This window comes from Argentina silus (assembly GCF_951799395.1).
Source record: "Argentina silus genome assembly, chromosome: 20".
NCBI classification, from domain to species: Eukaryota; Metazoa; Chordata; class Actinopteri; order Argentiniformes; family Argentinidae; genus Argentina; species Argentina silus.
This window is the reverse complement of record NC_139674.1, coordinates 10,788,009-10,801,387: the sequence shown is the minus strand read 5'-3', so window position 1 is coordinate 10,801,387 and position 13,379 is coordinate 10,788,009. Positions and strand designations below refer to the sequence as shown.

The 13,379-nt window shown below is 50.1% G+C and overlaps 1 protein-coding gene across 1 annotated transcript in view; it reads right to left on the bottom strand.

The window, feature by feature from the left end:
* snd1 (staphylococcal nuclease and tudor domain containing 1) overlaps positions 1 to 13,379 on the bottom strand; it is a 159,730-nt gene that overhangs the window by 103,979 nt on the left and 42,372 nt on the right. The window contains exon 16 of the mRNA XM_083692103.1: positions 4,204 to 4,313. Coding sequence (XP_083548229.1) covers positions 4,204 to 4,313 — 110 coding nt within the window. The remainder of the gene's footprint in view (positions 1 to 4,203; positions 4,314 to 13,379) is intronic.

Below are 13,379 nucleotides of genomic sequence, written 5' to 3'. Positions count from 1 at the left end.
CACAGTCAGCCCTAACCAACAAGGCTGTTTTTGAGGGAACGTGGGTGTCCATGGTTGGGGGCCAATACTGAAGTGACTTAATTAGTTTTTGTTCTATATTCAGCCAACTGTTTAATATTTGCCAAAGCAGAATTTTAAAAAGGTGCAATCCGTAATTTAAACAACAACAAAGCGGGCTCCCTTTCACTTTTTTGGGGACACAGCGGAAGGGACAGGGCAGGAGAAATGCACAGTAACCACTCTCAATTTCAGAGATGGAGCAATAGATGGAAGCTATACAGCGTTTGTTTTCAATTGCATTGCCGGAGCATGGAGTAAAACAAGGTTATATGTTGGGTCCTGATGGGGTAAGACAGCCGATCGAAGCCCATGAGGTATTCAGAAGTTTAAAATGGCGGTAAAAGATGGAAAGATAATCGTACATTCAACCAAGACATGGAGAATGTGTATTGGTGCTTTAATGGTTTCTCTAACTATCCTGTGTAAACTGCCCCGGGGGAGAGTTCAGCGTCCCTCGGTCTGTAGAGGCCTGTAAAACACATCAATTATTCAACTGTGATGCATGCATAAACGTAGGCTCCCTCACACCACACGCACGCGCACGTGCACGTGCACACGCACGCACGCACGCAGAGGCACGGGCTAGAGTACACTTGTGCAATGTCTCCTGGCCTTGTGTAGCCTATAAAATGAACACACACACACACGCTTATAGAAAGCGGAAGGAGAGAGAGAGAGGAGGAGGGAGATGGGAGATTGCGAGACCAAGCACTTGTGTAAACCGAATCCGCGCTGAAATGATTCAGACGTGATCGGAAATCAATGCAAAGCATCGCAGCCGTAGGGAAATCCTATACTCTGAAGGAGGAGAGGCAAAATAGACATTAAAGGATGGACTACATCGCCCGTAACAGCGTGTGTGCATGGAGAATGTGAAACAGGTCCAGCAAACATTCTCTCACTCGTATATTGAATAAAACATACTGTTCACACACACACGCACCTTAAACCCTCTCCCACCCTCCACTCCCCCACCCACACCCAGATGGGATGTGTCTGGGCATTAGCCAGGGTGAGGAAACAGAAAAGGTGGCTTTGTGGCGTGGGACCCGTGAGGGCATCGGCGACCTGGGTGGGTAGATGAGTCATTGTCTCTGGCGAACGCAACCCTCTTGTCTATCGCCCCAGCTCGGCCCTGTCTGTCTGTCTGCCTGTCTGCCTGCCAGGCTGTGCCAACCCCTGTGCCAGCCTGGCAGAGGCATGGCGGTGGGCACGGACGGCGCCCTCCCCTCGGACCGCTTTCACGCACGATTGGGTCGGCGGTGACCAACGACTACGGGCGCGGGGGAAGGCTACGGGAGCGAGGGAGGAGGTGAGGAGACCTGAGTCACGACACCATGCATTCAGCCCCCGTTACAGCAGACACTGCAATCAGCACCATGCTACTCCTCCAAATGAGAGACAGGGGGGCAGGTGGAGAGAGAGAGACAGAGAGACAGAGAGGGAGAGAGAGAGAGAGAGAGAAAGAGGTGAGGCGAATGAGAAAGAAATAATGAAGGAAATAATGAAAGACAGACTTTGGTTATTACAGAGCCACACTCAGTGGGCTGGGAGGGCAGCACCTGGGGGACCACGGCAACACAACAAAGGTCAATAACAGGCGTGGGTGGGGTTTGTCTATCGTTTCTTCTCTCCATCTATTTACGCCCGGTGTGTGTCTCTGTGTGTCTCTCTCTCTCTGTCTCTGTCTCTCCCTCTCTGTCTGTCTCTGTCTCTTCCTGTCTCTCTCCTCCCGCAAGGTGAGGCCTTCCACCAACCCACGTGTGACCATCACCTTCATCCTGATCATTCTCGTCTTTCCCTTTCTCCTCAACTTCCCGTTCTCCTCCTCTTTTTTTAATGGTTTCCGTTTCTTCCCTCTCGACGCGGGGCCTCTGCGTTTCCGTCCGATCTAGCCCCCATTACATACGCAAATATTTGTGACTGGGAGATTCCTGCGCCTGAAAGAAAACTGGAATGGAATGTGTACATACTTCCACCTCTGAGGTAGCGCTCTGTGAGGAAACATCAAAAGCGGCTGGTTTATTTGGGGTCGCTCCCCGTGCGCCTCACAGAAAACTGTGTAGCTATTTTGAAGACGCACGCTGGGGAGAGGGAGCGAGTGTCAGTCAGAGATTAAGAGAGAGAGAGGAAGGGAGGGGGAAGGGGGGGGGGGGTACCAAGAGAGAGGAATAATGAGTAGAGAGATTTATAAATAGGAGGCAGGAATCAGGGCCTCTCCTCTCCACACGCGCCACTTTAATTATGCTTGTCTGCATCAGGAGAAATTAAGAGGCGGCAGCATGGCAGAGAGAGAGAGAGGAGAGAGAGAAGAGAAGAGAACAGAGAGATACAGAGAGAAAGAGAGAAGAGAGAGAGAGAGAGAGAAGAGAGAAGAGAGAGAAGAGAGAGAGAGAGAAGAGAGAGAGAAGAGAGAGAGGAGAGAGAGAAAAGAGAGAGAGAGCAGAGACCAGAATAGCACCACATAACACCAGCCGACCCCAAGAAGGAGCACCAACACAGTATTCCTCAAAGGAGGAGAGGAAGAAATGGAGGGTACAGACGGGGAAAAGGAGGGAGGAGTGATGTGCACGTCTTCAATTCAGCATTCCAGTTTAAAATGGCTGCCAAAACTATTCTCTCTTTTAGCCAAGATGTTTCAAATTGCAGATGAGAAGTCCATCCACCCCCCTGCCCCCCCTCCCCCAAAAAAAAAAAAACGTTGGCAGATCAGCATCAAAACAAATTAAACCACATTCATGAAGAAGCCAACCGCTGAATACCTCGCAAGACATTCAATCAACCTACATTCAGTATCAACCGCCGAATACCTTCAAAATGAGGTAATCTCAACCACATTCACACTATTCATCCTGGGGCAAACCGTCACGACACGAGGTTGGAGTAAAAAAAAATATGTTGTTTTTAAAATCTATTTTCTAACACTTATTTCCTCATACTGTAGTGAAGAACATTGAGAGAGCGAGAGGGGCGATAATGGGGTCTTACACCTGTCATTCTCTCTCTCTCTATCTGGCCCCATAGTCAATTAGACTGGGAGAGTGTGTGAGCGCCATTAGCCCCAGCCAGTAGGTTAATGCAGCAGCTCCCACACTGGGCTAGGTCTCGTTAAATGGCCGTCCCAAGCCCGCTCACTCACACAGAAAGTGGGGGGAAAGTGGCTCCACGGAGGAGGAGGGAGGGAAAGTGGGATTGCCTATCATGCAGCTGTGTATAAACGCTATGAATGCATGTGCGTGTATCAAGAGTATGCAAATAAGAGTGTGTGCGTGTGTGTGCGTGCGCGTGCGCATCAGTGTGTGTGTACATCAGTGTGTGTGTGTGTGTACATCTGTGTGTGTGTGTGCGCATCAGTGTGTGTGTGTTTGTCCTTGAGCGTGTGTGTCCCTGGCATTCGGTCCCAACTGCACTACAGCTCTCTCTCCCCCACCACCAATTTCACATGGAGAGCTTTCCAGTCAATGTTCCACGGCTCCACCTCCACCCACACCCACACGGCTCCCTTTATTTAGTGGCACTTTGTACCCACCTCCGGCCATGGAGTGGCATTTCCCTGACAATTAAGGTGGCAAAGGACAGCGAGAAAACACACAAACCCTGCCCACGCCAAACCCCTTTAAAAACACAGGGCACTGGGAGAGAAGAGGAGATGGTGGATGAGGGGGCCCCTGGGGGATGGTGGATGAGGGGGCCTCGGGATGAAAGCTACTGGCACTGGGCTGCGGTTCATTCACAGGCTCCTGAAAGGCAATTTCCACGGGAAGGAGGGAAACAGTGGGATGAGGAGAACCTGCCCCTATAGGCACAGACTCTAGGGGTCAGCCTGTCCTCAACTCCTAATGAGGGTGAGAGATGTGACCTTCCAAGTGACCTTCAGTCAGTGTGCTCATCCGGATAGCAGAGAGGGAGAAGAGGAGAGGAGAGGAGAGGAGGGTTGAAGGTTGGGGCCAATGAGGTGTTCTCTCTCAAATTAACAGAGAGGGAGGTATGGGGGGGGGGGGGGGGGCTAAATGATCACCTGTCGTCGTCATCCCCCCCGTCCCCCCTTGAAGGGTCTCTCCACAGCCAGGCAGGAGAGGCTGTATGTACGGATGCAGTACGGAAATTGAAGGAAACTCGAGCCAAAATGGCCGCCCAGCTTACCTCTCTTTGCAGCACGAGCTCTTTGGTGAACGCCATTGCTTCGTCGCTGAAGGGCTCTGCGACCTGCAGGCCGCCGGGCATGTTCCTGGAGCCGCGCGGACACTCAATACCTAAACCGGGACAACAAAAAAAACAGAAAAACACAGAACGATGGGGTTCAAAGGTCAAAACAGCAGCCAATTCCAGTTTAGTGACAGTATACACAATGGACTAGGTAGGTAGGGGTCTCCCCGGCGTTAACAACCGATACAGGGCCAGACGGTTCCCTCTCATAGTGCTTTGAAGGTTAAGATTGCTGCTAAGATACACAATGGCGAAACGACAGGTACGAGAGAGAGAATCACACACACACACACACACACACACACACACACACACAGAGCAGATTAGCGCAGTGAGAAGCGCCGCTGCGGAGGTAAATAGATAATTGTCGGTCGCAGGTCAAGGCGGAGTGTTATTTCTCCCTGGTCGCTGGTAGCTGGTAGCTGGGTTCAGTGTAACACCCTCTGAATGATAGCTGCGACTGTGGCGGTTCATCCTTTGTTAGCGCGAACCTTGGCGTTGACCTTGCGTTTGGTGGATATCAGCTGCCGGGCTCTGACGGTGGATTAGATGGTGGTGGTGGTGGTGGTGGGGGGGGGGGGGGGGGGGGGAGGTTATAGAGGAGCTGTGAGTCGTGCTTTTCTTTCCAATCGCTGGGCTGACTCTGTGTGTGTGTGTGTGTGTGTGTGTGTGTGTGTGTGTGTGTTTGCGCGTCAGGAAAGTGTGTGCGTGTGTTTGTCTGTATGCCTGTGTCAAGGAAGAGAGTGTGTGTGTGTGCGTGAGAGAGTTTCTCTGTATGCATGTGTCAAGGAAGTGTGTGTGTGTGAGCGTGTGTCAAGAAAGTATGTGTGTGTGTTTTCCTCTGTATGTATATGTGTGTGTGTTTACGTCTCTTCACCTCCCTGCCAGAGGGGGGTGGCGTGCCTCCGTACGCGTGCTATAGGTTCCTGCAGCGCGGCGCAGACACTCTGTATGCTGGGTGCAGGCCGATGCACAACTCTGCTGCCCCTTTGATGCCTGGGATGATGCCTTCAGTGGAGAGGCAACTTCAGCTTCAATCGCGACGCCACCCCTTTTGTCTCCCCCCCCCCCCCCCCCCCCCACTCGTCAAACTTCAAACACACACACACACACACACACGCCCACACACACTTCTGAAGAAGAAAGAGTGTGCCGCAGTGGAGAGCCACTGTGCTAGGGTCCTAAAAGAGACGTATTCCTTTGCTGTTCATGACACACACACACACACACAAACAAACATGACATCGACTGCGCACACATGCATCTACACGGACGCCAGTAACACTGCGGAAACATACAATCTCGATTGAACACACAAACGGGTGTGACTTGCACCAGAGGCAGGGAGAGACACACACACACACACACACACAGCCTATCCCACCTCACCCTCTCCTCTCTGTAATATAGCACAACTAAAGGCTGTATTGATTTATGCAGAGTAACCCCATGCTGGTTCTGGGTGGGCAGTAAACCCTTTAACATTGTGCTAACAAAGCAACATCAGTCTTGTTATCCCTGTTTCTCTCTCTCTCTCTCTCTCTCAGGCCTTCGATCAATGGCAGTCATCAACGGTGCCTCCATTCTGTCTCAACCATGATTGCTGTTCATGTCTCACGCTGAATAACAGTGGATATGATTGGACAGTCACAGCGTCTGCTAAATAAAAAGGGGGGTAAGGGGCTCAAACTGCGTGCGATGTCGAGAGATGATTGTGTCCCCAGTGGCATTGACCGACCAACCAACCGCCACAGAACACACGAGAACTGCTGCATTCGCAAAACACACACACACACACACACACACACACACACACACACACACACACACACTCTCTCTTCCCTCACTCTGTCCTCTAACAACAAAAACACGCCCAGCCCCTGGAAAAGAAGACCTGCGGCAGGGAAAGCAGCAAGGAAAATAAAACAACTCAATTACTTGTTAATAGCCAGTAAATAGTCCCCAGATTAGCATTTAAATTGCCCGGCGCGTCCGGGTCGCTCCGAGGAGGGAGGAGGAGGAGGAGAGAGAGCCGTTTCAGCCGACTCCAGTCCCCCGCCATTATTAAACATGGTGGGGTTATCGTTTTGACCGGTACAGAGTCTTGACCGGTATTGCTCGAGGAAGCCGGGCTGTCTGTGTGTGATTAATAGAGAGAGGAGAGAGAGAGAGAGGGACACAGAGAGGCCAGCCAAGCAGAAACTGAACTGTGCCTTCATTCAAGGTCCCCCCTCTCTAGGACCAAGGCCCCGGGCAGACAGGAGGGATGAGGGATGCTAGGATGCTGTAGTACATAAAGGGCTAGGACAAGAGGGGTCCAGGTAAGTGGCCCGAGACGTACACTAGGCCAACAAAGATATACGGATGGACGGATACACACACACACACACACACACACACACACACACACACACACACACACACCAGTAGCAACGACGAGAAAGGGGTGGGAGTAGTAAGGCACACAGGGGAAGGCAAAGCCCATGACAGTACAACCAAATCTATGATTCACAGCCTGCTACTGCTACAGGGCAGAGGACAGCTGGTGTTCAACTGGCATGGTCTCATCACATACAGACCACACGTCTGCACTGTACATGTTCTCACACACACACGCGCGCAGAGACACACTTACATAAGCACACATACAACAGCCGACATCCTGCACATATGGTGATACGCATGTGCACGCCAAACATCCAACATTTGTTCTCTGACGAACACAATTACATATAGGAACATATGGCGCTTCTACATTCCTACTTCGGAATTGTAATTAATCTCATGAATCTGACGCCGTTAAAAAAAAAAAAAACAGAAAAAAAAAAAAAAAAGAAAACTGAAAAGCTACAAATGAAATTAGAAATTCATGAACGAACAAACGCACGGACGCACGCAAGAATGAAGGACTAAAAAGAACCAAACAAGCGAATCGATGAACGAATGAACTGACCAACTGTTGCAATCGAGACTGAGGCCTTCCCCAAAGAGGTGTCACTCTCGCCCGGTCCCCCAGTCCTGAGTCATCACCCCCCCACCCCCACCCCCCTCCCCTTTTAGCTGATCAACATTTCAGCCGGCGGCCCGACACAGCCAGCGTGCCTGCCTTGCCCTGCTCTGGCTGGCCACGCTGGGAAGATGTAACGTTTTAATCTGTGATCACGGTGAGCGATGCTTCAGATGAAATACAGCCCATCCCAGCCGCTGCCCAGTCCTCCTCACACCCACACACTGAGGTAAACACACACACACACTTACACATTGGCACATACACAAAAACAAACTCCATCCTTCTCTCACAGACGGACACACACACACACACACAAACACACACACACACAGACACACACACACACAGACAGACAGACACACACACAGACACACACACACACACACACAGAAATAACTGCTCTACAAATCACTTGTGGCCAGAGCATATGTGCTACTGAGAGTGCCGGGTTCAGCTGACTACATGTTTTATGCAAGGCGAGACAACCTCTGCCTGTGATGAAAACACTCTCAAACAATCTCTCTCTTTCCCTCCCTCTCATTCCCTCACTCGGCACCATTCCCCTCTTCTACTCCTCCCTTCTCTCCTTTCTACCCCCCTCCTCCCTCCCTTCCTTCCTTCCTTCCTCTCAGAGACAAACACTGCAGAGGAGATATCGGGATAGTCAGAGAGAGGGGCTTGGAGAGAGATAGCATCAAAGTGATACTTCAAAATAAATTACAAAATCACATAATTGGTTCCTTATCCTGAAAAGAAAAACCTCAATCAACACTTTGGTTCTGCTTATCTGGACACTGTAACTAACAGCTAACCATTGTTAACCAAAACCCAACGCAAGTCAAAGGACCCTTAGTGAGCATGTTCGAAATGTCATGCCAAAATACATATTATTATTAGGGAGAATGTTGTTCAAACTGAATTTCCCTTCGGTGAACAGAGGTGGCAGATCTCCACTTCCGCCCTGACTGTTTACAAAGCCACTTACAGAGCAAAGAGCGCATACATTGGTTTGGAAATGCGGTGACAGCGGGGATCGAACCGGCGACTTCAAATTAATTAACCTCAACTTCTCACGAAGCTCAATGAAGTAAATAGCCGCCATCTTGGAGAGAGTGTCAGTGGGACTGCTTTGTCAACACTCATGTATTGTTCCCTGCCTCTTTCTCCCACTCTCTCTTTTGTGTGTGTGTGTGTGTGTGTGTGTGTGTGTGGGTGTCTCCATCTATGTATGTACCTCTCACTGCCTCTCTGCATGCATCCTTCTCTCCGCCTCCCTCTCTTTTCCACTTTCCCTCTGTGCCACTCTCGGTCTGCTCCCTGCTGCAGGGCACCAGTGGGTGAGGGATGGGGCGGGTGAGGGAGGGAGGGGGCGGGAGGGGTGAGTCGGAACACGTGGGGGGCTAATGCAGCAAACAGAGCAGCTCCCTGCCGGGTGAGTCGTCTCTCCCCTCCCCCCCCCCCCCCCCCCACTCACCCCTCTCTCCCCCATCCCAACTCAGATCTCTCATGCGAAGGCTCATTACCTCAGACAACCCTCATCCCAGCCCCGCTCAAAAAGTACATCAGCGCCCGTCGACTAATGCTTAATCTACAACCCACGTGGCCTGTCTCATTACTAGTCAGCGTTCACCCAAACCGCCCCCTAGCCCGGCCTCCGTGCAGATGGTGCCGGCCTCCGTGTTCGGACCACGGAGCTTGAGTTCCAACTGACTCCATGGTTCTGACATTGTCACACAGGTGAAACAGGTAGCCTAGAGTTACTCTCCAACTGATCAGTCAAATACATTTCAACATCAGTCAACACCCCACGTAGGCCTGTGTGGACACATGAACCAAAAATAACTTCAGAAAAGTTAGTTTATATATAAAAGTTATTCGGGAGGAACTTTCATTAAAGAGTTACAGTACATCAGTAGCCCTATTTCAGCAGAGGTACCGAGGCCAATTGCTTTTCCACAGTCACTGTCAGACTTCAACGGCGCTTACTCCGCGCCTTTCCGGGGCGGAAATTCTGCCGACTAGCCTCCTCTACCCCCTGGTCCTCATTGGTCCTCCTCTACCCCCTGGTCCTCATAGGTCCTCCTCTACCCCTTGGTCCTCATTGGGCCAAATGGGCCACGGTGGATTAGATCGAGCACCCGAGTACTTTAGTTGGTTAGCGAACATGGCGGGTGGCTAGCATAATCCAAGCGATAGCTAGCTGTTAGCGGCCACAATTGGATTACCTTTCAAAAGTTTTTTTTTTTTTTTTTTTTTTTTTTAAATCAAATTGGAGACAAAGTACAAAGTACTACAACCTGTTGGAGTAACTGGAGGCTATTTGACGCGTGTTGCTGGTGTTTCCCTTTTTCTATACGCTACGGGGCAGGATTTCAAAGCCCGGCTCTGGGAAGTCAAACGCACTTGCTCGCCAGGCTTGAAACACAGGCCTTTGAGCACCGGGGGCCGGCCACAAGTTAGCCTTGGCACAAGCTGACATGGCTCTGGAAACCTGGCTACTCTGATCTTCTTTTCTCTTTTTTTTCCCCCACGTACATTCTTCCTCTTCAGAGAATGCAGGCGGTGAGTCTGGAGCACTGAAGAGCCTGGTTGTATAACCAGCCACTCGACATTAACCACTCCAGCAGCTCTCCACCTTGCTGTCTAGTGGACTGCTGGTGAAGGGGCCTTAAAGTTGGCCCCGGTATGGGAAGCTAATCTCTGACCGTTGAACCGCCGGGCCCCGCGCCCACAAAACGGCGCCAGCGACTGTATCATTGACACTAGCGTGGCTAACGGAGAGAAAGAGGGAGAGAGAGAGAGAGAGAAGATGGAGGGAGAGAAATGGATGAGATTAAAAACTTATTATAATGCAATGGGTTGAGAAAGACATGACACATGGAAGGCTAGAGACAGAGAGAGGGAGAGAGAAAGAGGGCGAGAGAGAGAGAGGGAGAGAGAGACAGAGAGAGGGAGAGGGAGAGAGAAAGAGGGCGAGAGAGAGTTGAGACTTATTTTCTTTTTTCTTTCTTACTTATTTTTTCATATTCATTAACAATTTACAAACTAGTGAATATGAAACAGTTTTTTCCCCTTACAACAGAGCTAATCAAAATAAAAAAGCAGAGAAATCCTTAATGAACTGGCTCATCAGACATCCAGAGACAAATTCACTGTATCCTTGTTCATTATGCAGATGTGTTGGACTGCTCCACACACACACACACACACACACACACACGTCCCAGGGCTAAAGCTGCTCCATCTCTCAGCTCCCAATTTCCAGGAACTGAGTGAATCTCCATAAGCTGCAGTGCAGTAGACAGGGAGACAGTTCAACTCAAGTCATACCACACACACACACACACACACACACACACACACACACACACACACACACACCTAATAACAACACCTGCAGTGTCCCTCCCCCACCCCTTTACACAATTTTTACACACAAAAACACACACACACAAAACTAAGAGTTCAGTCTGCTCACTCGCTATGCAACTGTCCTTATCATCTTCTGAGCGATGAGAATCTTCTTTACCTTTCTGAGCGGCTTTGAACAGAACACTCACCTGCTCTAGTTCACCTTTAAACTACTTCAAAGAAGGTGAAGCTAAACCGTAGAATAAACCCAGGCCCCCTCATCCCTATTCACACCCCTGTCTTCCTATTCTTTTTGAGCTCGTTTGAACACACACCTCCGCTCCCCACACTACGTACCCCTCTCCCTTCCGCTCTACCTTTCAACCACTCTCTCCTCACTCATTTGTTCTCCCTTGACTCTCTATCCCTGTCTGTCTGTCTGTGCTGTCTGTGCTGTCTGCCTGTCTGTGCTGTCTGTGCTGTCTGGTAAAGGAGAATCCCTCTCCAGCTCCAGAAACTTTAATGCAGACGCTGAGCTGGGCAGGGGAGGAGAAGAGGAGGAGCTGCTTTGAAGTGGGGGCTAATTCCTCTCCTCTTCCCTCCCCTCCCCTCCCCTCCCTGTCTGTCTGTCTGTCTCTCTGTCTCCCTCCTCCCATGCCTCTTTTGGGGGTAAAGTATGAAACAGTGGAAAAACTACCCCGGAATACGCCTGACGGAAGGATGGAGGGAGGGGAGGAAGAGCAGGAGCCTTTGAGGTGGAGAATAGAAGAGGTGGAGCAGAGAGAGAGAGAGAGAGAGAGAGAGAGAGAGATCTCTCCATGCCCTCTGTGTAAAGAGAAATATCAAAAGAGAATCTCTTGTAACAAGTGGGGTTCAGAGAGAGAGTTTACCGGAGGACAGAGAGGCAGGCTGACAGACGGAACAGCAGCTTGTGGAGAAGAACCTGATTAAAGGTTATGGCTCTGTGATTGCCTGAGTCATGGTGCACCTATAAAGTACCTGTGGGCAAACTCGGGGTCAGGACCCCGTGTGGGGTCTCCTGATTGCAAATCAGAGTCCCCTGAGGAAATCAACATACCCTCTACCGTTTGATAAATAAGATACGTTTGTATTTTGTATGAAGACATCCAATGAGACCGCATTGCAGTTGTAGCCAATATGGCAGTGTCTTTGGAGTTCAAATCAAACCAATATTTTAAACTCCAGGCGTTTAAAATACACACGGATGTCATTACTGTGTGTTGGCATGGTCACAGGAAATTATTGTGTCAACGAAGGGTTGCAAGCCCAAACAGTTTGGGAACTGCTGCTATAAATGGAACGAACGAACGAACGAACGAACACACACACACAATTTAAATGGGTTTGTTACATTCATATCCGCAAATTGACAGTGAGTCCCGCCAGTTCTAGACAATGCAGGCATCTTAAGCGACAAACCGCTACAGCTGTCAGTGTAATCACCTGCTTCTGTATGCTCCGTGTTTAACAAACTTAGCTCCATCCATGTTGATTGTACAATAAAAAGTAAACATACAGGCCGTTATCCGAGAAAAGGTAAATGGGGGGAAAACACTACACACTAGAGTGTGTGTGTGTGTGTGTGTGTGTGTGTGTCTCAGGAGTGCAGCTCCTCCTTGGCAACACTAATAGCACAAGTAATGAGTGTGGGAGCGAGAGAGGTCACCTCTCACACACAAAGTAAATGTCACAGACACACACACACGCACGCACGCACGCAAAGACACACACACACACATACGCAAAGACACACACACACACACACACGCACGCAAAGACACACACACACACGCACGCAAAGACACACATACACAGACACACAATGGCTTGCGTGGTAGAGAAGAATCACACCTCTCTGAAAGCTCTTCAGGCAGGGAAGGAAACAGACTGTGCTTCTGCAATTACAGATGTCCAATAGCGTTTTCATTGGATGCCTCCCTTTACGGTGTTTAAGCACGGGGACCATAAGTTAAATGAAAAACTGTATTACTACACACACCCACACCACACCACACACACACACCCGCACCACCCCATTCACTTGGTTAGCTTCATTCCAGCAGAATGTCAAGCAAAAATAAAACAGAAACAGCCATTATGTGGATGTGCCTATCTGGCCTTTATGTGCTGAAGCGCATGTTGGACGCATCATATATTGCGCTGATGGTATCCTCCATGAAGGCCTCTGGGGTGAAGGGCTTTTTCCGTTTCGCGTGCACAGATAAAGATAAAAGGCTCCCGACGACCACCTCATCACGTCCCCCGTCATTTTCCGCCACGGAGGAGATAGGTGAATAAAACATAGGGAGATAGGTCTGACAGAGAGAGGGCCTGGAGACAGCTAGTCCAGCAGAGAGAGGGTGTGTAGGGGTAGATAAGAGGGGCGGTTATGCCCAAGGCCCATATAGCTGGGGTCTCACACCAATAAGCAACACACTCACACACACGAACCCTAGCACACACACACACACACACACACACGTAAGTACACACACTCACACAAGACATGAGACCTATTGTCATCAGGGACACACAAGCACACATGCTATTTAAAGACAACCTCTCTCCCAGAAACCCCCCCACACACACACACACACGCACGCACACACACACACACACACACACACACGCACGCACACGCACACACAGAAAGGTGAGGTCAGGACGCAGAGCAGCGTCTCTAATCAGAACGGAAGCGCCTCTTATTAAAAAAGGACCAAGATCATTTGTA